The sequence below is a fragment of the Lonchura striata genome, chromosome 31, assembly GCF_050655825.1.
Source record: "Lonchura striata isolate lonStrDom1 chromosome 31, ASM5065582v1, whole genome shotgun sequence".
Taxonomy (NCBI): Eukaryota; Metazoa; Chordata; class Aves; order Passeriformes; family Estrildidae; genus Lonchura; species Lonchura striata.
The window spans coordinates 3,455,624-3,483,332 of NC_140733.1; the positions used below are offsets into that span (position 1 = coordinate 3,455,624).

General features: G+C 51.0%; 1 protein-coding gene across 1 annotated transcript; it reads right to left on the minus strand.

The window, feature by feature from the left end:
• Nucleotides 1-24,938: 24,938 nt before the first annotated feature.
• Nucleotides 24,939-26,499, minus strand: LOC146764751 (olfactory receptor 14A16-like). Its single transcript, XM_085563671.1, has one exon. It carries the CDS (start codon nt 26,435-26,437, stop codon nt 25,505-25,507), a length of 933 nt encoding a protein of 310 aa, XP_085419797.1. The 5' UTR covers nt 26,438-26,499; the 3' UTR covers nt 24,939-25,504.
• Between the last annotated feature and the right edge of the window lie 1,210 nt (nt 26,500-27,709).

Below are 27,709 nucleotides of genomic sequence, written 5' to 3' on the forward strand. Positions count from 1 at the left end.
GAGTTCATCACAGCAGGCAAATGGCTGCTTTCCACGGGATCACCATAAAAAACCACAGATAACAGCTGCTCCAAAATACACCCAACGGGAGAACCATCAAAGTCATACATAGCAACTCTGGGGGCAGCTCCCCATGCAGGTGAGGGATGAGCACACAGTGGTACAGCTCCAGCCTTCCCCAGCCTCCAGGCTGCTCTTTGCTCCTGATGTAAGAGCCTTGCAGGACTGTGGCCCCTCTCAGTGCATTCTAAATCATTCCCACAGCTCTCACCTGAGCCACGGGCATGTCCAGAGCGAGATGCAGGCACAATCCTACTGCCTGCTGAGCCTCTCTGGGAGATCCTGAGCATCTTCCTGCCTAGAGCCACAAAAGAGCTCAGGCTCTCCCTGAACTGGGTTCTCAGGGGAGGTTTCCATATCCCTGTGAGATGTATTCATTGTTCATCAGGCTGTGCCCAGCCTGGATCAGGGCAGGTTGGATGCCACATGGGATCCATCCTTTGCCCTGCCATGTGATCCTGCATGCAGTAGGGATAAAAAGCCCAGCACTGGGGAACCCCCAGGTGCTGCAGCAGTGATATTTTTGGGAGAAACACGGAGCTGTGCATGGCCAGCTTGAAGTCTGCACTGCTGTGAGCACCAGGCCTGCCGTGCTGAGCCCAAGGCCACAAGTAGTGCTCACCCTGGCTGGGACACTGAGTCCCAACATGGGATCCCGTGGGACAGGGCACGCTGGGATTTGCCCCTGCAGCTACCCAGTGTGTCCAGAGAGACTGCAAGGAGACAGTGACCTCTGTCAGTGGGACCCTCGGAGTGGGACAACCACTCCGGGGGTGGCTGTGCCAGCTCCTCCTTGAACCTCCAGCCCTGGGAACCTGGACCAAGTGGAAACCGCAACTTGGACAATACACCCTGTGCCCGAAGAAAATGGAAAGAGAACTGGGGTGGGAAAAATCACGGTTGTTTATTTACAGAAGAACAGCAATGAAAACACAGAACACATTTAGATTTGTAAGAATATTTGTAATAACAACAGTTTATTGAAGGTATATACCTAAGAACATATCTAACAATAATATCTGAAATGTATTTACAGAAGACAAAACAAATCCTGTATCCTAAGGGCAACAACAAACTCTAAAAACTATGTACAAAAGGGTGCCATCTCTGTCCGGGATCTCCATCAGTCAGGAACAAAAGCAGGCGCCATGGTCACTGCAGTCAGGCACAGAGGGCTCTTCCGTGTGTCCCCAGGCTGGCACAGTGGGACTCTGCTGCCAGAGCTGAGGCTGGCTGGGTCTGGGGGCTGGGCCCCAGGCACTGCCATGGGGCTTGTGTGGCCCAAAGCAAGCACAGGACAGGCTGGGCATGGCCACCAGAATCCAAGGCACTGGGTACCACGGGCCTGAGCAGAGACCACCCAGCCCAGCCCCGCCCCAGCCCGGCTGCAGGGAACCCGCTCTGCATTGTGGGGACCACATGCCTGTCCTGCTGCTGGCATTGGTCTTCATCCCAGGACCATGGCCTCCTCTTCATCTTTTTCATCAACATCCATGTCTTCGGTGTACTCTTCCTTGTCCAAGTCCATCTCTTCTTCCACATCCATATCCACCTCCATCTCTTCCTCTCCAGTCTGCTCTCCATCCACCTCCATCTCCTCCTCCGTATCAATTTCTGTGTCCACCTCCATCTCTTCCTCTCCTGTCTTTTCTCCATCCACTTCCATCTTTTCCTCTCTATCAGCCTGTGTGTCCACCTCCATCTTGTCCTCTCTGCCTGCCACAGCCTGCAGAGGTAGCAAAACCTCAGAGTGGGGTCCCTGTCCCACCCCATCCGCCCAGAACTCCAGCCCACCCGGGCAGCTGGGGGGATCCACCTCCATGGAATGGCACCGTACCTTTCTCAGGACAAATGTCAGCATCCTGCAGGGATGGATGGCACAATCCAGGCCTTAGGCAGCTTTGGAGACTGATGAGATGAGGTTTCGGGGCAGGAACAAGGAGGGTGACAGGAGCAGCAGGAGCAGCGTGTAGCGTGTGCTGAGCCCAGGGCCAGCGGTTGTGTTGTGCTGCTTGCTGGCTGCTGGCAGTTCCAGATGGGACATGGATTGTGACATGACCATTGAGCTAGAGAGCCTTTGGTTCCATGCTTAGCAACGTTCCCCCAGAGCATGGTGCTCAGAGCCCTGTTCCCAAGGATGGAGCATCCACAGCCTGGGCCAGCGCCTCAGCACCCTCAGGGGCAAAGAGCAGCTTCCTCAGATCCAACTTCAATCAGCCTCCTGCAGCTGAAAGCCGTCCCCCCTCTTCCTGTTGCCACAGGCCCTGTGGAACACTCTGTCCCAGTCTTTCTTGTGGCACCCTTGCAGTGCTGCAGAGCTGCAGTGAGGCCTCCCCAGGGTCTCCTCTTTCCAGGCTGAGCATCCCCAGCGCCACGTGGACAGCAGGCAGTGTGATCTGGGGGAGTCCAGGCTGGAGTCAAATGGCATCAGGAACTGAGAGACGGAAGCTTTAGGCCCAGCTTTGCCTCTCAATGTACAAAATTAATAACAGTGGAGGGCAAGATGGTGGGACACTGGTTCTGCTTTAATTGTTGAATATAGTCTCTGTTTTTTTCTTTTTTTCTGTCATGCTGATGCAGGTTTTGCTGTTTGAAAGGAAGCTTGGCACAATATCCACTGTCTTCTTCATTTGTGAAACACCGAGCAGAGTCTGGGCAAGCTGATGTTGCAGAGCAAAACCTGCCAATGTATTGGTGATCCTGAGCCTGGAGGATTCAATTAAACCCAGCCGAAAGTACTTTCTGGAAAGTCAAGCCTGGTGTACACTTTCTTGAGTTTGGCTATGCCAACTTCACCTGAGTCTTATGAAAAAGCAAACAGAAAACTCAAACCAAAACAGACAAAACCCAGAAGCAAACAAACCCACGCAAAGCAATCAAACACAGAGACTAAAATAGCCCAGATGAAACCAAAGGGAATGAGGAATTAGTATTAGTTTTGAGTTCATCACAGCAGGCAAATGGCTGCTTTCCACGGGATCACCATAAAAAAACACAGATAACAGCTGCTCCAAAATACACCCAACGGGAGAACCATCAAAGTGATACATAGCAACTCTGGGGGCAGCTCCCCATGCAGGTGAGGGATGAGCACACAGTGGTACAGCTCCAGCCTTCCCCAGCCTCCAGGCTGCTCTTTGCTCCTGATGTAAGAGCCGTGCAGGACTGTGGCCCCTCTCAGTGCATTCTAAATCATTCCCACAGCTCTCACTTGAGCCACTGGCATCTCCAGAGTGAGATCCAGGCACAATCCTACTGCCTGCTGAGCCTCTCTGGGAGATCCTGAGCATCTTCCTGCCTAGAGCCACAAAAGAGCTCAGGCTCTCCCTGAACTGGGTTCTCAGGGGAGGTTTCCATGTCCCTGTGAGATGTGTTCATCGTTCATCAGGCTGTGCCCAGCCTGGATCAGGGCAGGTTGGATGCCACATGGGATCCATCCTTTGCCCTGCCATGTGATCCTGCATGCAGTAGGGATAAAAAGCCCAGCACTGGGGAACCCCCAGGTGCTGCAGCAGTGATATTTTTGGGAGAAACACGGAGCTGTGCATGGCCAGCTTCAAGTCTGCACTGGTGTGAGCACCAGGCCTGCCATGCTGAGCCCAAGGCCACAAGCAGTGCTCACCCTGGCCGGGACACTGAGTCCCAACATGGGATCCCGTGGGACAGGGCACGCTGGGATTTGCCCCTGCAGCTACCCAGTGTGTCCAGAGAGACTGCAAGGAGACAGTGACCTCTGTCAGCGGGACCCTCTGAGTGGGACAACCACTCCGGGGGTGGCTGTGCCAGCTCCTCCTTGAACCTCCAGCCCTGGGAATCTGGAGCAAGGGGAAACCGCAACTTGGACAATACAGCCTGTGCCCGAAGCAAATGGAAAGAGAACTGGGGTGGGAAAAATCACGGTTGTTTATTTACAGAAGAACAGCAATGAAAACACAGAACACATTTAGATTTGTAAGAATATTTGTAATAACAACAGTTTATAGAAGGTATATACCTAAGAACATATCTAACAATAATATCTGAAATGTATTTACAGAAGACAAAACAAATCCTGTATCCTAAGGGCAACAACAAACTGTAAAAACTATGTACAAAAGGGTGACATCTCTGTCCGGGATCTCCATCAGTCAGGAACAAAAGCAGGCGCCATGGTCACTGCAGTCAGGCACAGAGGGCTCTTCCGTGTGTCCCCAGGCTGGCACAGTGGGACTCTGCTGCCAGAGCTGAGGCTGGCTGGGTCTGGGGGCTGGGCCCCAGGCACTGCCATGGGGCTTGTGTGGCCCAAAGCAAGCACAGGACAGGCTGGGCATGGCCACCAGAATCCAAGGCACTGGGTACCACGGGCCTGAGCAGAGACCACCCAGCCCAGCCCCGCCCCAGCCCGGCTGCAGGGAACCCGCTCTGCATTGTGGGGACCACATGCCTGTCCTGCTGCTGGCATTGGTCTTCATCCCAGGACCATGGCCTCCTCTTCATCTTTTTCATCAACATCCATGTCCTCGGTGTACTCTTCCTTGTCCAAGTCCATCTCTTCTTCCACATCCATATCCACCTCCATCTCTTCCTCTCCTGTCTGCTCTCCATCCACTTCCATCTTTTCCTCTCTATCAGCCTGTGTGTCCACCTCCATCTTGTCCTCTCTGCCTGCCACAGCCTGCAGAGGTAGCAAAACCTCAGAGTGGGGTCCCTGTCCCACCCCATCCGCCCAGAACTCCAGCCCACCCGGGCAGCTGGGGGGATCCACCTCCATGGAATGGCACCGTACCTTTCTCAGGACAAATGTCAGCATCCTGCAGGGATGGATGGCACAATCCAGGCCTTAGGCAGCTTTGGAGACTGATGATAGGAGGTATCGGGGCAGGAACAAGAAGGGTGACAGGAGCAGCAGGAGCAGCGTGTAGCGTGTGCTGAGCCCAGGGCCAGCGGTTGTGTTGTGCTGCTTGCTGGGTGCTGGCAGTTCCAGATGGGACATGGATTGTGACATGACCATTGAGCTAGAGAGCCTTTGGTTCCATGCTTAGCAACGTTCCCCCAGAGCATGGTGCTCAGAGCCCTGTTCCCAAGGATGGGGCATCCACAGCCTGGGCCAGTGCCTCAGCAGCCTCAGTGGCAAAGAGCAGCTTCCTTAGATCCAGCTTCAATCAGCCTCCTGCAGCTGAAAGCCGTCCCCCCTCTTCCTGTTGCCACAGGCCCTGTGGAACACTCTGTCCCAGTCTTTCTTGTGGCACCCTTGCAGTGCTGCAGAGCTGCAGTGAGGCCTCCCCAGGGTCTCCTCTTTCCAGGCTGAGCATCCCCAGCGCCACGTGGACAGCAGGCAGTGTGATCAGGGGGAGTCCAGGCTGGAGTCAAATGGCATCAGGAACTGAGAGATGGAAGCTTTAGGCCCAGCTTTGCCTCTCAATGTACAAAATTAATAACAGTGGAGGGCAAGATGGTGGGACACTGGTTCTGCTTTAATTGTTGAATATAGTCTCTGTTTTTTTCTTTTTTTCTGTCATGCTGATGCAGGTTTTGCTGTTTGAAAGGAAGCTTGGCACAATATCCACTGTCTTCTTCATTTGTGAAACACCGAGCAGAGTCTGGGCAAGCTGATGTTGCAGAGCAAAACCTGCCAATGTATTGGTGATCCTGAGCCTGGAGGATTCAATTAAACCCAGCCGAAAGTACTTTCTGGAAAGTCAAGCCTGGTGTACACTTTCTTGAGTTTGGCTATGCCAACTTCACCTGAGTCTTATGAAAAAGCAAACAGAAAACTCAAACCAAAACAGACAAAACCCAGAAGCAAACAAACCCACGCAAAGCAATCAAACACAGAGACTAAAATAGCCCGGATTAAACAAAGGGAATGAGGAATTAGTATTAGTTTTGAGTTCATCACAGCAGGCAAATGGCTGCTTTCCACGGGATCACCATAAAAAAACACAGATAACAGCTGCTCCAAAATACACCCAACGGGAGAACCATCAAAGTGATACATAGCAACTCTGGGGGCAGCTCCCCATGCAGGTGAGGGATGAGCACACAGTGCTACAGCTCCAGCCTTCCCCAGCCTCCAGGCTGCTCTTTGCTCCTGATGTAAAAGCCGTGCAGGACTGTGGCCCCTCTCAGTGCATTCTAAATCATTCCCACAGCTCTCACTTGAGCCACTGGCATTTCCAGAGTGAGATGCAGGCACAATCCTACTGCCTGCTGAGCCTCTCTGGGAGATCCTGAGCATCTTCCTGCCTAGAGCCACAAAAGAGCTCAGGCTCTCCCTGAACTGGGTTCTCAGGGGAGGTTTCCATGTCCCTGTGAGATGTGTTCATCGTTCATCAGGCTGTGCCCAGCCTGGATCAGGGCAGGTTGGATGCCACATGGGATCCATCCTTTGCCCTGCCATGTGATCCTGCATGCAGTAGGGATAAAAAGCCCAGCACTGGGGAACCCCCAGGTGCTGCAGCAGTGATATTTTTGGGAGAAACACGGAGCTGTGCATGGCCAGCTTCAAGTCTGCACTGGTGTGAGCACCAGGCCTGCCGTGCTGAGCCCAAGGCCACAACCAGTGCTCACCCTGGCTGGGACATTGAGTCCCAACATGGGATCCCGTGGGACAGGGCACGCTGGGATTTGCCCCTGCAGCTACCCAGTGTGTCCAGAGAGACTGCAAGGAGACAGTGACCTCTGTCAGCGGGACCCTCTGAGTGGGACAACCACTCCGGGGGTGGCTGTGCCAGCTCCTCCTTGAACCTCCAGCCCTGGGAATCTGGAGCAAGGGGAAACCGCAACTTGGACAATACACCCTGTGCCCGAAGAAAATGGAAAGAGAACTGGGGTGGGAAAAATCACGGTTGTTTATTTACAGAAGAACAGCAATGAAAACACAGAACACATTTAGATTTGTAAGAATATTTGTAATAACAACAGTTTATAGAAGGTATATACCTAAGAACATATCTAACAATAATATCTGAAATGTATTTACAGAAGACAAAACAAATCCTGTATCCTAAGGGCAACAACAAACTCTAAAAACTATGTACAAAAGGGTGCCATCTCTGTCCGGGATCTCCATCAGTCAGGAACAAAAGCAGGCGCCATGGTCACCGCAGTCAGGCACAGAGGGCTCTTCCGTGTGTCCCCAGGCTGGCACAGTGGGACTCTGCTGCCAGAGCTGAGGCTGGCTGGGTCTGGGGGCTGGGCCCCAGGCACTGCCATGGGGCTTGTGTGGCCCAAAGCAAGCACAGGACAGGCTGGGCATGGCCACCAGAATCCAAGGCACTGGGTACCACGGGCCTGAGCAGAGACCACCCAGCCCAGCCCCGCCCCAGCCCGGCTGCAGGGAACCCGCTCTGCATTGTGGGGACCACATGCCTGTCCTGCTGCTGGCATTGGTCTTCATCCCAGGACCATGGCCTCCTCTTCATCTTTTTCATCAACATCCATGTCCTCGGTGTACTCTTCCTTGTCCAAGTCCATCTCTTCTTCCACATCCATATCCACCTCCATCTCTTCCTCTCCAGTCTGCTCTCCATCCACCTCCATCTCCTCCTCCGTATCAATTTCTGTGTCCACCTCCATCTCTTCCTCTCCTGTCTTTTCTCCATCCACTTCCATCTTTTCCTCTCTATCAGCCTGTGTGTCCACCTCCATCTTGTCCTCTCTGCCTGCCACAGCCTGCAGAGGTAGCAAAACCTCAGAGTGGGGTCCCTGTCCCACCCCATCCGCCCAGAACTCCAGCCCACCCGGGCAGCTGGGGGGATCCACCTCCATGGAATGGCACCGTACCTTTCTCAGGACAAATGTCAGCATCCTGCAGGTATGGATGGCACAATCCAGGCCTTAGGCAGCTTTGGAGACTGATGAGATGAGGTTTCGGGGCAGGAACAAGAAGGGTGACAGGAGTAGCAGGAGCAGCGTGTAGCGTGTGCTGAGCCCAGGGCCAGCGGTTGTGTTGTGCTGCTTGCTGGCTGCTGGCAGTTCCAGATGGGACATGGATTGTGACATGACCATTGAGCTAGAGAGCCTTTGGTTCCATGCTTAGCAACGTTCCCCCAGAGCATGGTGCTCAGAGCCCTGTTCCCAAGGATGGGGCATCCACAGCCTGGGCCAGTGCCTCAGCAGCCTCAGTGGCAAAGAGCAGCTTCCTTAGATCCAGCTTCAATCAGCCTCCTGCAGCTGAAAGCCGTCCCCCCTCTTCCTGTTGCCACAGGCCCTGTGGAACACTCTGTCCCAGTCTTTCTTGTGGCACCCTTGCAGTGCTGCAGAGCTGCAGTGAGGCCTCCCCAGGGTCTCCTCTTTCCAGGCTGAGCATCCCCAGCGCCACGTGGACAGCAGGCAGTGTGATCAGGGGGAGTCCAGGCTGGAGTCAAATGGCATCAGGAACTGAGAGATGGAAGCTTTAGGCCCAGCTTTGCCTCTCAATGTACAAAATTAATAACAGTGGAGGGCAAGATGGTGGGACACTGGTTCTGCTTTAATTGTTGAATATAGTCTCTGTTTTTTTCTTTTTTTCTGTCATGCTGATGCAGGTTTTGCTGTTTGAAAGGAAGCTTGGCACAATATCCACTGTCTTCTTCATTTGTGAAACACCGAGCAGAGTCTGGGCAAGCTGATGTTGCAGAGCAAAACCTGCCAATGTATTGGTGATCCTGAGCCTGGAGGATTCAATTAAACCCAGCCGAAAGTACTTTCTGGAAAGTCAAGCCTGGTGTACACTTTCTTGAGTTTGGCTATGCCAACTTCACCTGAGTCTTATGAAAAAGCAAACAGAAAACTCAAACCAAAACAGACAAAACCCAGAAGCAAACAAACCCACGCAAAGCAATCAAACACAGAGACTAAAATAGCCCGGATGAAACAAAGGGAATGAGGAATTAGTATTAGTTTTGAGTTCATCACAGCAGGCAAATGGCTGCTTTCCACGGGATCACCATAAAAAAACACAGATAACAGCTGCTCCAAAATACACCCAACGGGAGAACCATCAAAGTGATACATAGCAACTCTGGGGGCAGCTCCCCATGCAGGTGAGGGATGAGCACACAGTGCTACAGCTCCAGCCTTCCCCAGCCTCCAGGCTGCTCTTTGCTCCTGATGTAAGAGCCGTGCAGGACTGTGGCCCCTCTCAGTGCATTCTAAATCATTCCCACAGCTCTCACTTGAGCCACTGGCATCTCCAGAGTGAGATGCAGGCACAATCCTACTGCCTGCTGAGCCTCTCTGGGAGATCCTGAGCATCTTCCTGCCTAGAGCCACAAAAGAGCTCAGGCTCTCCCTGAACTGGGTTCTCAGGGGAGGTTTCCATGTCCCTGTGAGATGTGTTCATCGTTCATCAGGCTGTGCCCAGCCTGGATCAGGGCAGGTTGGATGCCACATGGGATCCATCCTTTGCCCTGCCATGTGATCCTGCATGCAGTAGGGATAAAAAGCCCAGCACTGGGGAACCCCCAGGTGCTGCAGCAGTGATATTTTTGGGAGAAACACGGAGCTGTGCATGGCCAGCTTCAAGTCTGCACTGGTGTGAGCACCAGGCCTGCCGTGCTGAGCCCAAGGCCACAAGCAGTGCTCACCCTGGCCGGGACACTGAGTCCCAACATGGGATCCCGTGGGACAGGGCACGCTGGGATTTGCCCCTGCAGCTACCCAGTGTGTCCAGAGAGACTGCAAGGAGACAGTGACCTCTGTCAGCGGGACCCTCTGAGTGGGACAACCACTCCGGGGGTGGCTGTGCCAGCTCCTCCTTGAACCTCCAGCCCTGGGAATCTGGAGCAAGGGGAAACCGCAACTTGGACAATACACCCTGTGCCCGAAGAAAATGGAAAGAGAACTGGGGTGGGAAAAATCACGGTTGTTTATTTACAGAAGAACAGCAATGAAAACACAGAACACATTTAGATTTGTAAGAATATTTGTAATAACAACAGTTTATAGAAGGTATATACCTAAGAACATATCTAACAACAATATCTGAAATGTATTTACAGAAGAGAAATCAAAGCCCTAAAACCTATATCCTAAAGGTAACAACAAACTGTAAAGACTATGTAGAAAAGGGTGGCATCTCTGTCCGGGATCTCCATCAGTCAGGAACAAAAGCAGGTGCCATGGTCACTGCAGTCAGGCACAGAGGGCTCTTCCGTGTGTCCCCAGGCTGGCACAGCGGGACTCTGCGGCCAGAGCTGAGGCTGGCTGGGTCTGGGGGCTGGGCCCCAGGCACTGCCATGGGGCTTGTGTGGCCCAGAACAAGCACAGGACAGCATGGGCATGGCCACCAGAATCCAAGGCACTGGGTACCACGGGCCTGAGCAGAGACCACCCAGCCCAGCCCCGCCCCAGCCTGGCTGCAGGGAACCCACTCTGCATTGTGGGGACCACATGCCTGTCCTGCTGCTGGCATTGGTCTTCATCCCAGGACCATGGCCTCCTCTTCATCTTTTTCATCTATGTCCATGTCCTCGGTGTACTCTTCCATGTCCAAGTCCATCTCCTCTTCCACATCCACATCCACCTCCTTCTCTTCCTCTCCAGTCTCCTCTCCATCTACCTCCATCTCCTCCTCCGTATCAATTTCTGTGTCCACCTCCATCTCTTCCTCTCCTGTCTTTTCTCCATCCACTTCCATCTTTTCCTCTCTATCAGCCTGTGTGTCCACCTCCATCTTGTCCTCTCTGCCTGCCACAGCCTGCAGAGGTAGCAAAACCTCAGAGTGGGGTCCCTGTCCCACCCCATCCGCCCAGAACTCCAGCCCACCCGGGCAGCTGGGGGGATCCACCTCCATGGAATGGCACCCTACCTTTCTCAGGACAAATGTCAGCATCCTGCAAGAATGGATGACACTATCCAAGCCTTAGGCAGCTTTGGATACTGATGATAGGAGGTATGGGGGCAGGAACAAGAAGGGTGACAGGAGCAGCAGGAGCAGCGTGCAGCGTGTGCTGAGCCCAGGGCCAGCGGTTCTGTTGTGCTGCTTGCTGGGTGCTGGCAGTTCCAGATGGGACATGGATTGTGACATGACCATTGAGCTAGAGAGCCTTTGGTTCCATGCTTAGCAACGTTCCCCCAGAGCATGGTGCTCAGAGCCCTGTTCCCAAGGATGGGACATCCACAGCCTGGGCCAGCGCCTCAGCACCCTCAGTGGCAAAGAGCAGCTTCCTTAGATCCAGCTTCAATCTGCCTCCTGCAGCTGAAAGCCGTCCCCCCTTGTCCTGTTGCCACAGGCCCTGTGGAACACTCTGTTCCAGTCTTTCTTGTGGCACCCTTGCAGTGCTGCAGAGCTGCAGTGAGGCCTCCCCAGGGTCTCCTCTTTCCAGTCTGAGCATCCCCAGCGCCACGTGGACAGCAGGCAGTGTGATCAGGGGGAGTCCAGGCTGGAGTCAAATGGCATCAGGAACTGAGAGATGGAAGCTTTAGGCCCAGCTTGGCCTCTAAATTTTCAAAATTAATAAGAGTGGAGGGCAAGATGGTGGGACACTGGTTCTGCTCTAATTCGTGAATATAGTCTCTGTTTTTTTCTTTTTTTCTGTCATGCTGATGCAGGTTTGGCTGTTTGAAAGGAAGCTTGGCACAATATCCATTGTCTTCTCCATTTGTGAAACACCGAGCAGAGTCTGGGCAAGCTGATGTTGCAGAGCAAAACCTGCCAATGTACTGGTGATCCTGAGCCTGGAGGATTCCGTTAAACCCAGCCAAAAGTAATTTCTGGAAAGTCAAGCCTGGTGTACATTTTCTTGAGTTTGGCTATGCCAACTTCACCTGAGTCTTATAAAATAGCAAACAAAAAACTCAAACCAAAACACACAAAACCCAGAAACAAACAAACCCACGCAAAGCAATCAAACAAATAGATTTTAAAAATTCAAATAAAACCAAAGGGAATGAGGAGTTAGGATTAGTTTTGAGTTCATCACAGCAGGCAAGTGGCTGCTTTCCACGGGACCACCATAAAAAGCCACAGATAACAGCTGCTCCAAAATACACCCTACGGGAGAACCAAAAAAGTGATACATAGCATCTCTGGGGGCGGCTCCCCATGAAGGTGAGGGATGAGCACACAGTGCTACAGCTCCAGCCTTCCCCAGCCTCCAGGCTGCTCTTTACTCCTGATGTAAGAGCCTTGCAGGACTGTGGCCCCTCTCAGTGCATTCTAAATCATTCCCACAGCTCTCACTTGAGCCTCTGGCATCTCCAGAGTGAGATGCAAGTACAATCCTACTGCCTGCTGAGCTTCTCTGGGAGATGTTGAGCATCTTCCTGTCTAGAGCCACAAAAGAGCTCAGGCTCTCCCTGAACTGGGTTTTCAGGGGAGGTTTCCATGTCTCTGCGAGATGTGTTCATCGTTCATCAGGCTGTGCCCAGCCTGGATCAGGGCAGCTTGGATGCCACATGGGATCCATCCTTTGCCCTGCCATGTGATCCTCCATGCAGTAGGGATAAAAAGCCCAGCACTGGGGAACCCCCAGGTGCTGCAGCAGTGAAATTTTTGGGAGCAACATGGATCTGTGCATGGCCAGCTTGAAGTCTGCACTGGTGTGAACACCAGGCTGGCTGTGCCATTCCTGAAAATTCAGGCTGGCCTTGGCCTAGTCAGGCTCTCACCTGCCTTCCAAACCCTGGTCTCTGTGCTTTCCTTCCCATGGAAAAGAACTGTCCTTCTCCTGCAGGTGCCAATGTTGATATTGGGATTTCACCTCCAATGTTGACTGTTGTGACAGACTGGAGGTGATTGCTGGCTGGAAACATTTCATGTGTCGGGGAGGAAGGGACAGGTCCAGCCCTGCCCTGCCCTGGAACCCCAGCACTGCCCAGGAACCCCAATCCCCCCAGAGCCTCTATCCCAGCCCAACAGTGTCTGACAGTCCCTGGCAGAGCACAGGCAATGCTCCACAGCCACCTCTGGAGCCCCAGCCCAGCTCCTGAGTGACCAAATGACCCCAAGTCCCACCTGGGGGAAGGGCCCAGGAAGACCAAGGGGTATTTAAGGCTGACCAGAAGGCAAGTACACATCTTGGCTCTACCTCCTCTTGGAATTTCCATCTGAACATTGCTGGAATCCAGGAGTTGGCAGCTGTATGTGAGCTTCTCTGTATCTATTTTGTCTTTCTGTCTCTGTGTCTTCATCCTCTACTGCTCTCCTCTTGAACATTTTGATTAACTTAAAATAGAACAGGCTTTAAGTTGGTGAAGATAAATCAAGACCCTTTGTGGCTGACAATCCATCAGACTCTGTCCCTACCCCCACCCCACCATTTCCCCCATCCCAGCCCTGGCACTCAGAGCAGCCTTGTGCAAATCTGAGCTCCCTCCAGCCCAGGCTGCACCTGCAGGTTTCAGCTCCTTGGCTCCAACTCCCACCTGCTTACTTGGAGAAGGAGCTGCCCCAGACACAGAGGGATGTTCATTTCTTGTCAGTCAACAAAGCTCCCTCAAATGCAAAAGTCATTCCCCTGCTGGATATTAAATCCACTTTGCACAGCAGACAGTCTCAGAGCAATGGAAAACACCTTCTGTGCCCAGCACAGATCCCAAGGTCCCCCCAAACCCTCCCTGCCCCAATTCTGCCCAGATTTGCTCTTTGCACACACGAGTCACAGGCTGAAGTCAGGAGCTCCCTCCATGCCCAGAGGGAGGAAAAGAGGGAAATTGGATGAAGAGCTCTCCTGTGCAGAGCCAAGGTCCAAGTGCCCCTGCAGTGGGAACCACAACTCATCAGGTTTGTGTCCTTTGGGCTCAGGGATGGTGACACTCAGAGGCACAGAAAGGTTTCTTGCCAACAAACACAAGTAGCACATTTGAACAGTTTAATATCCATCACAGCTCTTCCCTCAGCTCTCGTGTTGTCCCAGCAGCATCTGGCATGTCCCCCAATCCTCAAGGGATTTCCATACAGGAACAGCTTCAGATAAAGACATAAGAAAAGGTAGTTCTTTGATAGATATAAGCACAATAAGTGAAGAGAGCCTGACAGAGGAATGGTTGAACAACAAGGGACATGATACTGTAAAATTAATCCAAATAGGGAGGGCTACGTGACTGCTGCAAAGTTCGCATGGCCCTGAAGAGTAGATGGTGTGCAGAAAGCAGGATATTGAAACTGCTTGGTATGTAGAAGTAGATAGAGAAGAACAAAGGGGGTACTAAGCTGTTCTAACTGCAAGGCCAGCCGGACAGGCATGTATCGATCATAAAGATACTTTTAAGATAATAGTACAAGTCACATAGCAACCAATCATGAGCTTGGCTTTTGCAATATGTATGAGCTAATTAACGAACATATATAAACTGTGTAATCTGTCACAATAAACTGAGACTTGATGATCATGATATCATGAGTCTTGTCTCCCGCGGCATCCCTCTAACAACTGGCGCCCGAAAGCAGGGACCTGATCCGAGCCTAAGGCGAGAGAGGTGCTGCGTTGGGGTTCGGGTCCTGCAGCTGGAAGGACGGCGAAAGAGCCGATACTCTCTGCTCCGCGCCCTGAGTGACCGCAGCGGCGAGCTCAGCCGATACGTGCTGCCGAAGCCTGAAGGAGCCAGCAACGGTACCGACGTAATCATGGAAAGGCAAGCAGCATATGATTTATTTAGTGCTTCTCTTAGAAAAAGGCAGATTAAGGGGATTGACTTAGATAAGGATCTCCCTTCGCTATTGCATCATGCTGAGTCTTACGGCTTTTTCGTTAACCCCCATAGTGTTCATGAACTTTCAGAATGGAGAAGATATAGGGATAAGTTGTGGGAATTAGTGTTAGATGAGGATAAACCGGGCAAGAAAATGAGTAAACTTTGGAGTGTGGTTGATAACGAATTGTTAATGTGTCAGGCAGAAAAGAGGGCGGTGGAAGTGATACGGACAGCTCTGGAGAAAAATAAGGAATGTAAACCCTCGCTTCTCTCCAGTGAGCCAAACCCTCCGGTTCTCACAAATTTTCCCATTCCCATCTCTGCTTCTGAAATGCCTGTACTTCCCATAGACACTAGTAGCATTGAGGTGCTGGAAATTGAGATCCAAATTGCTTTATGGCAACGGGACTGGGATCCCAAATTCACTTTGTGTGAACGGGAATCAGGTAGAACGGAGCGGGCGCGGGGCCAGACAGAGCGGGGCCGGCCAGCACCGAGCCGGAGGCGAGCCCGGGGCGGAGCGGACATCAGCCGAGAGACGGAAGGCTCCTTGCTGCCGAGCAGCAGCGCAAGGGGGGAGAGGGGCGTTCCTGGGGCTCAGCCGCGCTGGAGCCGGAGCAGGCGGGGCGCGGCCGTGGCGGGGGTGTCTCTTCTCCCATCCACAAGGTGACACAACAAGGACGGGAGCGAGGCGGCGCCGCCCCTCATCTCCCCGCAGCGCCCAGCAATGGCGGCGGAGATGGCGGCACAGTCCTGGTTGCCATGGCAGCGACAACGCCGAGAGCAGCAGCGCCACCGGTGGCGGGATCGCAACACTGCAGCAAAAATTTCAACAGCATCTTCCCAATTTCTTACAAGAGTCAGAAGACGTAATGAAAAAGTACAGCAGTACCGAGTGTTTTCCAAGATACCAAGAAGGATGAACATTATGTGAATCAATGTTATTTCAAATATGATATGGATAAAAATCACTGTATAAAGATAGAAATGTTAGTAATGATTTAATTACCAAAAATGTCTCTGCAAACAAAGAGTTGAGAAAATGTCATCTGATAGAATTTTAGTATTGAGTTTGTAATCTCTGTATTTGGGTTTTTATAGATAATAATATAAGTAATAGTGATTTTTAAGTTTTATAGATAATACGATAAATAGTGATTGTTAAGTTTTTGTAAGTAATGATAAGTAGTGATTGTTACTAATGTTATATGAGTGCTTTAAAAGGATTGTCTTAAACTATTTTAAACATTTCTTGTTAATAGGTTGATCATAAAATGTGAGTTGTCTGATTTTTGTGATAATAATTATTATTAAGGTATTAAGGTGTTGTTATAGTATTTACAGTCAGTTTTCATATGTTTTATTGTCTCTTTAGGTGATTGATTACAAGATGTTTTTTCAGGATCCTGTGTTTTTGATTTTTTAACTACTCATGTGTTTTCTTTATCCAATCTTTTATGCAGCTGCAATTCATCTTCCTTTAAAAATTCATTATCCAAATTTTAGTTCAAGATTTCAGACTTCAAATTTTCAGATTTCTAAAGAAAAGGTTTGTTGCATTTAGAGAATTTTTATCTTAAAAGAGATTTTAGACAGGTTCAATTATTTGATAGTTTGATAAATTTTTAATAATAAGGTTTTTTACTTATAACTGTTATTTCTAAGACTTTTGTTTTATAATGTGTTAAAACATATCCTCCAATTAGAGTTTGAGCTCTGGCCAAGCTCTGGCTCTACGTGGATGGTGTGATTGACCCAGGTGTTTTCTGCATCAAAAAGTATTCAAGTCCTTTTGGCTTAACAATTTGACCATGTAGGGCAGCTGAGCCTCAAAAAGAGTTTTGGAGAGACATGATCCAGACATGTTTTATCCAAATCTCTGTTGTTTTAAGGTTTATCAGCTGCTTCAGACTCTGAGATGACAATTTGATAGTGTAGCACTTGGTAACTATGACTTTATATGTAATATTAATTGTGTATTATCTGATTGATTTTTATTTGTTGTTAGTTTCTTTACTATATGCATTGTTTTGTTCTTGATGTTTTTTCATGTTTATAACACAGATGTTGATATTTCCATTTCTTCATGCAAATTTTAAGAAACAGAATTGAGAGAGGTCCCTCCAGTCCCTGTGGGGAGTGTTGAGTTTGTTTGTGTTTTAGCAGGTGCAGAATCTGGATAGATTTCAGTGAAGAATGTTAAACTTATCAATTTCAAGAGAACACTAATCTCTCCACAAGTAAATCAGAGGATGCACAGCAAAAGTGGATTGTGCAAAGATTTGTGTTTCACCCACAAAAGATTGTGTATTTTTAATTATGTTATAGACTTTTTTACTAAGGTTTAATGAGTTTTAGTAATGCCTGTGATTTTTCTGTTCATTTTACCATTGCTTTTCAATGGCAAAAGAAAAAGAGGGACAATCAATTAGATAATCAAAAGCATAACATTAAGTTTATCATAAATATAGTTCGTATTTAGAATTAAGTTTGTTCCTTTCATGTTAAACAGAACAATCAAAAACATGAGAAATATGAAGTGGGGTGCACTTCTGTAATACTAACCTCATTTTTCACCCCACGAGTTGCTTCAGTGCAAGCTCTCACACAATTAAAAATCCTAGCCTACTGGACAGAAAAATAAATTAATATTTCATCTAAAATGTTAAGTGAGCTTGCCACAAATATAGGTAGTATCTGTCATGCAGTTCTGCAAAACAGAGCAGCTGCCACTAATTTACTTCTTCTAGCCCAAGTTCATAGTTGTGAAGAATTTGAAGGAATGTGCTGTATGAACTTATCTGATCACTCTACATCCATCCATAAGCAAATACGAAAATTGACCGAGCTAACTCAAGAGTTGAAGGTGGAGAACGGATTGGGCTTAGAAGGCTGGCTGAAAGGATTGGGGATCGGACCATGGTTGAGGGACATCATCAAATATGGCATAATAGTTCTAAGCATAATTGTGATACTTTTGCTTGTTTTGCCCTGTGTGTTTACTTGCTTGCAAGGCTTGATGCAGCAGGTTTTGCAGAAAATGCTGAATGCACACCTTCTTGTACAAAAGGAAAACGGGGGAGATGAAGAGAGCTTGACAGAGGAATGGTTGAACAACAAGGGACATGATACTGTAAAATTAATCCAAATAGGGAGGGCTACGTGACTGCTGCAAAGTTCGCATGGCCCTGAAGAGTAGATGGTGTGCAGAAAGCAGGATATTGAAACTGCTTGGTATGTAGAAGTAGATAGAGAAGAACAAAGGGGTACTAAGCTGTTCTAACTGCAAGGCCAGCTGGACAGGCATGTATCGATCATAAAGATACTTTTAAGATAATAGTACAAGTCACATAGCAACCAATCATGAGCTTGGCTTTTGCAATATGTATGAGCTAATTAACGAACATATATAAACTGTGTAATCTGTCACAATAAACTGAGACTTGATGATCATGATATCATGTCTCCCGCGGCATCCCTCTAACAAATAAGGATTTTGACTGATACAATATTTATATTAACTTCTGAAAGATTGGACAACTCCCTGAAGCTCAAAGCATGAAACCAGTCAGTTGAGAAGGACTTGAATGACCAGAAAGCATCTGGTGAAAGAAATCTGGGAGCAGCAGGAAGTACATAGATATAGCTGGCCTAGTGAAAAGATGTCCTTAGACATGGCAATTTAAACAGGAGAGCTGGAAACACCTGAAGGAAGAGGAGAGGAAGGAATAAACAGAATATTGGAGACACAAGTAGAAGGCAATGTCAGTATTTCTCCTCCTACCATTAGTACACTTGAAGAAAATTCCTGTTCCTGGACAGAATACTTTGGTATTTCTTAAAATACTGAAGAGACGCAGATAATAAAAATTTGCGTCCATAATATGTGAAATGTACAAGTATGAAAACCTGTGCCCCTTTCCAGGCAGACATCAGCTGTGTGCCCATGAACAGGCAGTGCCACTTGTGCCCTGAGGTGCCGAGCTGGGATTGAATCTCTCCGAGAGGAGCTGAGGGAGAGCAGAGCACCTTGCAAGCTGCAGGTCCCTGCCAGCCCCGCAGGGCTCCTGTGCCATCAACATCTGCTCTGCTCCAGTCTGGAACAGGGCCCAGCACGGTGCTGGGATCATCAGAGAGCTGAGGTGTGTGCTGGAATTCCATGCCCTCCCCATGGGAGAGCAGCCCTGCATTTCCCTGCTCCAGCCTTGGTCTCCAGCACAGCCATGGAGGCTCTTTGGGCTCCTGAGTGTTCCTGCAGCCCCAAGGGCAGCTGAGCTCTGCCTTGGGCACAGGCAGCCCTGGCCAGCGCAGGCCATGCTCAGCAATTCCTTGTCTGTGCCCGGCCTTGCTGCCAGCCCCGGCAGCGGCTGCGTGGCCCCTCTGTGGCCCTGTGCTGGCCCAGCCATGGTGCCACAGCCCCTGTGCAGCCCAGCCCAGGACAGGAGCATTGCGGCTGGGAACGGCCCCTGTGCCGTGGGGCCCTGGGCAGCCTTGGGGCTCTGTGCCCCATGGCCTCCCTGCTGGGCAGCCTCTGCCAGCTCCTGCCGAGCCCGTGGCACCTGTGGGGCTGCACAGACAGCCCTGCCCGGGCTCTGCCGGCCTCGGGGCCAGCAGAGAGGCGGCCAGGGCTGGCCATGGCCGGGAACAGGCCCTGAGCCCCGCAGGAGGATGGAGCTGGGCCACAGCCAAACTCAGCCCAGGGCAGAGCTGGGCTCAGCAGCCAGGGCTGCCCAGGGCTGGCACAGACAGAGGCTGGCGCTGACAAATGTCCTGGGCCCCTCCCTGCTCTGTCCATGGCCCAAGGGCACAGAGCAGCCTCCTCTCTCGGGCTCTTGCCTGTTTTCAATGCCTGCCCAGGCGCTGGCCCTGCCCCACAAGGCCTGGGCTGAGTCCTGCCCCTGCCTGCTCAGCCAGGCTGAGATGGACACTGATGGTTTCTGTGCCAGGCTCTCCCAGCCCAGCCCAGCTCCCTGCCAGCTCTGCCAGCTGCCCTGAGCTCTGGGCAGCACCAAGGGCCTCTCCCCAGCACAGCCCAGCCGGCTCTGGCCCCAGAGCTCTGCTCAGCCCAGGCTGCTCTGGGCACTGCCCCACGGCCTCAGCCCCTGCCAAGGGCACAGCAGCAGCTGCAGCTCAGCCAGGACTCAGCCCCACCATGGGGGAAGGGGCTTGGCCAAGGCCAAAGGAGCTCCCTGGCTGCCCTGCTCCCCTCTGCCTGAGGTGCTGAGAGCTCTGCAGCCCCTCCTGCCATCCCATCTGCCCAGGCCAGCACAAGAGCCCCGGCCCTGGGGCCCTCCAGAGCTGCTCCTGCTCCAGGACCAGGGCCCATCCCAGAGCTGGGGCAGCCACAGAGCTGTGCCCATTTCTGCTCATTGCTGCTCTGATGGGGATGGATCCCCAGCCACTTGGAGGCTGCTGCTGAATTTTACTCCTCCAGAGGCCTCTTTTTCTTGAGCTCTTCAGTACAGGAAATCAGTGGGAAAAGCTCATAAACATATGTTCAAAATGCCCATAGAAGAAAAACCCCTGGGAATAATTGAAGATTTCAATTCTTCTGTGGTTAATTAGGCAGATTTCACAAGTGTATTCTAAGTGAATATACTGTAATGAAAACAATGCAGATGTAATTGTTTTGTCCTGTTTTCTTTTCCTGTTTATAGATTGATATTGGCAATGTCCAAATGATATTGACTCTCAGCACCTTCTAGTGCTGTTGAGGCGCGGCATGCGCTCCTCGCCGCGGCACCCCGAGCCGTGCTGGGCGGTGAGGGAAGAGAACGGGCGGCCGCTTTCCCCCGCAAGCTCTGCAGTTTCAGTTCGTGGCGCGCAGGGACAGACGAAGGCGACACGGGACTTGGGGGGGAACGAGATGGTTTTATTCCATGAGCCCCAAGACCCCGGCGGGCGGGGGGGCAAAGGTTTTATACAGAACTCAGGAGGACGGGTGTAGGAACAGTAACCAATGAGGGAATAGCAGGGGAGGAGTTTAGGGCAGAACTAACATCTGGAAGCTGAGGAGGGGGCTAGAATGAATGACAGGGAAGGTTCTAGGGAAAGGGGCAGGGAAAGGGGGGTTGGGGGGGGGGGAAACAGATATTAAACAAATATCAAATGAAAGAAAAACACACCACCGCATCTCCCTCTTTTTCTTTACAAAAAGAAGGAGAATTTTGTGGTTTAAGCAAATTAATAAAACATGCAAATAATATAAAATCATATGATAACATTGTAAATTACTTAAAGGACATGAAAGACACATTATTGCATTTATAGGGCAGGAAGAGTAGTAATATTTTAAATTAGACATAAGACTGTATAAAACTTGCCGTTTTGCTGCTTTGAGTAACAATCTAAAATAATGTAAATAATGTAAATAATTGAAATAGAATGAAATAATTGACAGAAATTAAACTAAAAAATTTAATTAGAATGATTAAAATTACAACTATCTAATTTGAATAAAATAATTAAATGGAATTATTGGAATTAAATATAATAAAAGATCAACTAAATATAACTAATAAATTTTTTAAATTTCGCAGCAATGCAGCAAGCCTGAAGCGATATAGTAGCTGAGTGATTCCTGTAGCAATAATGGTTAAACACAGCCTTTAAGTTAAAAAATATCAGAAAAGACTGAATTAATTATAATTACAACAAAACAACTTAATATAAAATCAAATTGTAACATTACATATTATTAAAAAAACATAAATTGAAAGACATTAAAAAATGATAAACTAATTGTGATTACAACATATGAAACATATAAAAACTTTATCTGGAATATATAAAATTGTCCTAAATTAAAGTCCAAATTAAGGGTACAAAGCACAGCAGGATTTGTGACTTCATTTGATTTAGAATTTGCTTCGTCGCGGCGCTTGCGATGTTTAGCTTCTCAAATTCTTAAAGCAGAGTCAGCGGATAACGGCGCTTGTCTTAAAGCAGAGTCAGCGGACAGCGATGTGGTTTGTTCAATTTGAATGTCCGTTTGAGAGGTGGGCATAATATCTTGAGTAATAATTAACTGGGATGATTTTTTTTTCTATAAAATATAACTCAACAAACAGATTATTCAAAAATAATCAAAAGCAAAAAGAGGAATTTGTAGTTAAATACAAAGGAATATTGGGTAGGGTACATTAAGGAATAGGATAGGGGAATCAGACAATCACTTAATTAGTGATTGCCATGATTAACAGGGGGTATCGGTAAGGGGTGGACCGGGGCGCCGCCATTTCAGGGGGAAGACAAAATGACGGATCCTCAGTCCCGGGTTTCGGCTCCATTTCCTCGGGAGAAGATCCCTCCCGACCCTCCCCCCGGAGGACGAGCCCGAAGAAGGATGGGGAATATCCAACCCCGCCTCCCCACAATAGGGACTAGCCTCGTGCAGGGACGGTGCAGGGCTATTGGGAGAGAAATGGGACTGGCGGGAAGCCAGGGGCGGAAAAGAAGGGTCAAGGCGGGAAATGGGTCCCGAGCGGCGTGGCCAGCGCCATCTTGAGAGGGGGTGCCAGATACACTGCACTTGGCCTGAGCAGTGTCCGGCAGGGCACTTGGGGCGGCTCGGCCACAGCAATCCCCAAGGGAGGATAGGAAAGGGTTTTAGGAAAGTCCGAGGGGATGGGGATATAGGGAGCTTCACAGAAGCAAAAAGGGGAAATTTATAGGAGGGGGGGGGGCCGCCCGACGCAGCTGGATGTCGGCGCAATGCGTGGGTGTAAAGGGCCCCTTTTAACAACTCTCCTATAGCTAACGTGTCGTCTTCTTAGCTGATCCCTACTGGTGTCTTTTCTACCCCCTCCGTCCAGCCCAGAATGGGGAGGGGAGGATAGAGAAGACAACTTTTTCGAGGAGAAGAAAAAGCGATCCAATCTAGGTCCCCACAGAAGACTAGGCGAAGGATAGCACTCAGTACTAGCTTCCCCCAGAAAAAGAAAACCCACCCGCTTGCCAGGGACATACACGGCTACAGCCCCAGTCTGGGCGCAGACGGGGGTTAAAACGCGAGAAAAAAAAAGGTGGCAGACCCAGCCGTCCGTCGGGGCGACCCCGCACCCGTATAGCCCACCTTACCTTGCAGGCTCGGACGGAGATGGCTTGAATCTTCTCCTCGACTCGATGGAAAAGTCGCGCTGAAAACTGGGGATGTTCCTTCCCGGTTTTGGCCCTTCCGGAAGCCTGGGTGTTCCCGTTAAACCAAGACTCGTCCCCGAAGCCTTGGTTTCGGCCACTATCAGCCTCCGGTGGTCTCGCTGCAGATGCTGACCGAGGAATGAACCTCTTCTCGGTCAGCCCCTCTTCAAGCTCCCCCGAGCCGCTGCCAAAACCGCCCTCTGTGTTCTCGGGTAAGTCTGCCCGCCAAAAAGCTCTGCAGCCCGGCTGCCCGTGCAGCGCGGCTGCTCCCGGGCGGGAAGATGGCGAGAACAAAGAGGTCCCGGAGCCTCAATCTTTTTCGCTCGGCGCTCAGCTCCTCATAGCATCAGGCAGAGCTTTTACGGCCGTAGATGTTCCTCTTCCCTCCTTCTTCTTCTGTGAGGCGGGCGCCCCCACAAATTTGCCCGTTTTTTTTACAAGACGAAGGAGGGAACCATCCTCTCGCTACCATATGTTGAGGCGCGGCATGCGCTCCTCGCCGCGGCACCCCAAGCCGTGCTGGGCGGTGAGGGAAGAGAACGGGCGGCCGCTTTCCCCCGCAAGCTCTGCAGTTTCAGTTCGTGGCGCGCAGGGACAGACGAAGGCGACACGGGACTTGGGGGGGAACGAGATGGTTTTATTCCATGAGCCCCAAGACCCCGGCGGGCGGGGGGGCAAAGGTTTTATACAGAACTCAGGAGGACGGGTGTAGGAACAGTAACCAATGAGGGAATAGCAGGGGAGGAGTTTAGGGCAGAACTAACATCTGGAAGCTGAGGAGGGGGCTAGAATGAATGACAGGGAAGGTTCTAGGGAAAGGGGCAGGGAAAGGGGGGTTGGGGGGGGGAAACAGATATTAAACAAATATCAAATGAAAGAAAAACACACCACCGCATAGTGCAGTTTGAACAGATGTGAAAATCAAGACCCTTCATGCCTGACAGTCAGTAACACTTTGTCCCTTCCCCCACTCCACAATTTCCCTCATCCAAGCCCTGGCACTCCTATGGATCAGGAATGGTGTGGCCAGTAGGAGCAGAGCAGTGATTCTTCCCATGTGCTCAGCACTGGTTGGGCAGTACCTTGAGAGCTGTATCCAGTTCTGGACCCCCAATTTACGAAAGACATGGAGGGTCTGGAGCATGTCCAGAGAAGGGCAACAAGGCTGGTGAGGGGTCTGGAGCACAAATCCTGTGAGAAGCGGCTGAGGGAGCTGGGGTTGTTGATCCTGGAGAAGAGGAGGATAAGGGGAGACCTCATCACCCTCCACAAATCCCTGACAGGAGGGTGCAGCCAGGTGGGGGTTGGGCTCTTTTCCCAGGGAACAGGGACAGGGCAAGAGGACACAGCCTTCAGCTGCACCAGGGGACGTTTAGGTTGGACATCAGGAAATATTCTTCACACAAAGGGGCATTGGGCATTGGAATGGGCTGCCCAGGGAGGTGGGTGAGTCACTGTCCCTGGAAGTGTTTCAGGAAAGACTGGATGTGGCACTCAGGGCCATGGTCTGGGTGACAAGGTGTTGTTGGGTCCCAGGTTGGACTTGATGCTCTCCAAGTCCCTTTTCAGCCTCGTGGATTCACTGATGATTGTGACACTGCAGGGCCCTGGGGAAGCAAGGGGCCATTGTGACACTGCAGGGCCTGGTGGCACTGAGAGGACCATGGTGACACTGTGTGTGACATGGCACCACAGAGCCACGGGGACACTGTGACACTGTGGGGCTGAATGGAAGCAAGGAGTGCATTGTGACAGTCTGGGTCCTGGTGGGACCACAGAGGCCACGGTGACTCTGCAGGGCCTTCTGGAACCAAGGGGTCATTGTGACACTGAGGGATCAAGGAAAGCATTGCTGCCTTGCCAGACCTCATGGAACCAAGGATCCACTGTGACACTGCAGGGCCTTGGGGACCACGGTGACATTGTGACACTGCAGGGCCCAAGGATCCAAGGGACTTTGTGACACCAAGGGTCCCATGGAACCAAAGGGACATTGTGACACTGGGAGGCCTCATGGAATCATGGAGACCATTGGGACACTCTGGGGACTCATGGAACTCTGCTGACACCAAGCTGGCTGGGAGTGTGGATCTGCTGGAGGGTAGGAGGGCTTTACACAGGGCCCTGGACAGGCTGGATCCAGGGCCCAAATCCAACAAGGTGAGGTTTAACAAGTCCAAGTGCCAAGTCCTGCACTTTGGCCACAAAAACCCCTGCAGTGCTACAGGCTGGGGACAGAGGGGCTGGACAGAAGCCAGGCAGAAAGGGACCTGCAGGGACTGATGGACAGCAGGCTGGACAAGAGCCAGCAGAGTGCCCAGGTGGCCAAGAAGGCCAATGGCCCCTGGCCTGGATCAGGAATGGTGTGGCCAGCAGGAGCATAGTGGCTGTGCCAGCACTGATCTGCCCCAGCTCTGCACACAGACATTGCTGCTGCAGCTCCAGAGAAGACAATGAACGGGCATCTCTGCAGAAAACTTTGCTGGGACATCCTTTAATTCCTTCAAAGTCACAGGCCCTCATTGACACAGTCTGTGGCCACAGGGAAGGTGGAAAGAAACAAAATGAGAAATGGCACAAGGAATGACATTTCTTTGTGGACAGCATTAAAATGTAAAACAATGAAAAAGAACGTCCAAGAGGAAAACAGCAAGAAGTATCAAAGATAATTTTTATTACAAGTGATACTCAGAAATTGGCCAGCAGTTTAATGTTCCTGAAAGCATACAGGCATCAGTCTCCACACTGCAGCCTTGAGCTCCTGGTTCCTCAGGCTGTAGATGAGGGGGTTCAGGGCTGGAGGCACCACCGAGTACAGAACTGACACTGACAGATCCAGGGATGGGGAGGACATCGAGGGGGGCTTCAGGTGAGCAAACAGGACAGTGCTGGTGAACAGAGAGACCACAGCCAGGTGAGGGAGGCAGGTGGAAAAAGCTCTGTGCCGTCCCTGCTCAGAAGGGATCCTCATCACAACCCTGAAGATCTGCACATAGGAGAAAACAATGAATGCAAAAGAACCAAATCCAAGAGACACAGTAACAGTAATTATCCCAAGTTCTCTGAGATAGGATTTGGAGCAGGAGAGTTTGAGGATCTGGGGGATATCACAGAAGAACTGGCCCAGGGCATTGCCATGGCACAGGGACAGGGAAAATGTATTGGCTGTGTGCAGCAGAGCATTGAGAAAGGCACTGGCCCAGGCAGCTGCTGCCATGTGGACACAAGCTCTGCTGCCCAGGAGGGTCCCGTAGTGCAGGGGTTTGCAGATGGACACGTAGCGGTCGTAGCACATGATGGTCAGGAGGAAATACTCTGACCCAGTGAAGAAGAGAAAGAAAAAGAGCTGAGCAGCACATCCTGAGTAGGAGATGTTCCTGGTGTCCCAGAGGGAATTGTGCATGGCTTTGGGGACAGTGGTGCAGATGGAGCCCAGGTCGCTGAGGGCCAGCTGGAGCAGGAAGAAGAACATGGGCGTGTGCAGGTGGTGGCCGCAGGCTACGGCGCTGATGATGAGGCCGTTGCCCAGGAGGGCAGCCAGGGAGATGCCCAGGAAGAGGCAGAAGTGCAGGAGCTGCAGCTGCCGCGTGTCTGCCAGTGCCAGCAGGAGGAAGTGGCTGATGGAGCTGCTGTTGGACATTTGCTGTGGCTGCACATGGGCACCTGTTCATGGAGAAAGGACAGGGACAAGTCAGGAGAGGCTGCTTGGAGCCAAACCTGGGCCATTCCCTGCAGCCTGTCCTGCTGGGACTCACCCACCCTTGTTCCTGCTCTGGGAAAACCTTCACCCAGGTCCCTGCCTGAGCTCCACTTGTGCTGGCTGAGTGTGCCAGGAGCAGTCAGGGCTGTGCATGAGGGCTCTCAAGGAGCCATCCCTGCCCTGCTGCCCTGGGTTTGTGGCCCTGTGGCAGAGGGACAAGGCTGGATATTCAGGATTTGTCACGGGAATCACTCCTAATGCAGAAAACCTTGGTACCATCTGCACTCCCAGATCAAAAGGATTGGAGGAGTTGGTTTTATGAATTGTTTTCCTACCCACTCACCATTGCATGCTCTCTGAGGTCAGAAATCCCCAGCATTCCTGCTGCACTCAGAGTTTGCCACTGAGAGATGTGAGAGGCAAAGGATTCCCTGTGGCTGAGGGAAGGTGAGGGGCTGGATGGGCTTGTTCCCCCAGCACTGCTCTGTTCAGCCCCCTCTGCTTCCCTGAGCATCTCCCTGGGCCTGGACATCCCCTCCTGAGAGGTGCCTTGTCCCTGCCAGCGCTCACAGAGCCCATCCCACCCTGTGTGCCCTCGGCCCGGCCCTACAGAAACCTGCCTGTGTGCAGGGCCCTGGCTGGGGCAGGCTCTGTGTGCAGCTGGGCAAGGGCAGCTCAGGAGAGCCCTGCTGGGCCCTGCAGAGGTGATGCTGCTGCTGCCCAGGGCTGAGGAGTGGCTGAAGGCCCTTTGGGAGGCTCCCAGCAGAGACACTGACCACCCAAAGTCACAGTTCTGGAGTCTCTGTAAATGTTCAAACATTCCTTTGATGATCCTGTCTGTCCCTTTCAACTCAGAATGTGCTCTGATTCTGGGATTACAATTTCTGTTCTGCTTCTCTCAACCCCCCGCTACCTATAATCAAAAGACAAAAAAAGAGCCCTTGCAACAGTGTTAGAACAGTAAAGTAAAAAACAGACCTTTATTGGAAGTTTCCAGGTGTCCCAGTGAGGATGAGGAACACCCAGCCCCTGATTTCAAAAGTTCATTAGGGTTAATTAATTAGGATATTTAACAGGAACGTCCAGTAGGAGATTCAGTTGCCTCAATTCCACACCCCTGTATCAACACATTCCAGTAAGTCCGAGGACTTCTTTGCCCCAGTTTTAGTTATGACTCTTCATATTGTGGTCAAATACCAAAATATTCTTCTT

Bases quoted from the DNA above. Each gene is read 5' to 3' on its own strand.
- LOC146764751 (XM_085563671.1), bottom strand. From the start codon at position 26,437: ATGTCCAACAGCAGCTCCATCAGCCACTTCCTCCTGCTGGCACTGGCA.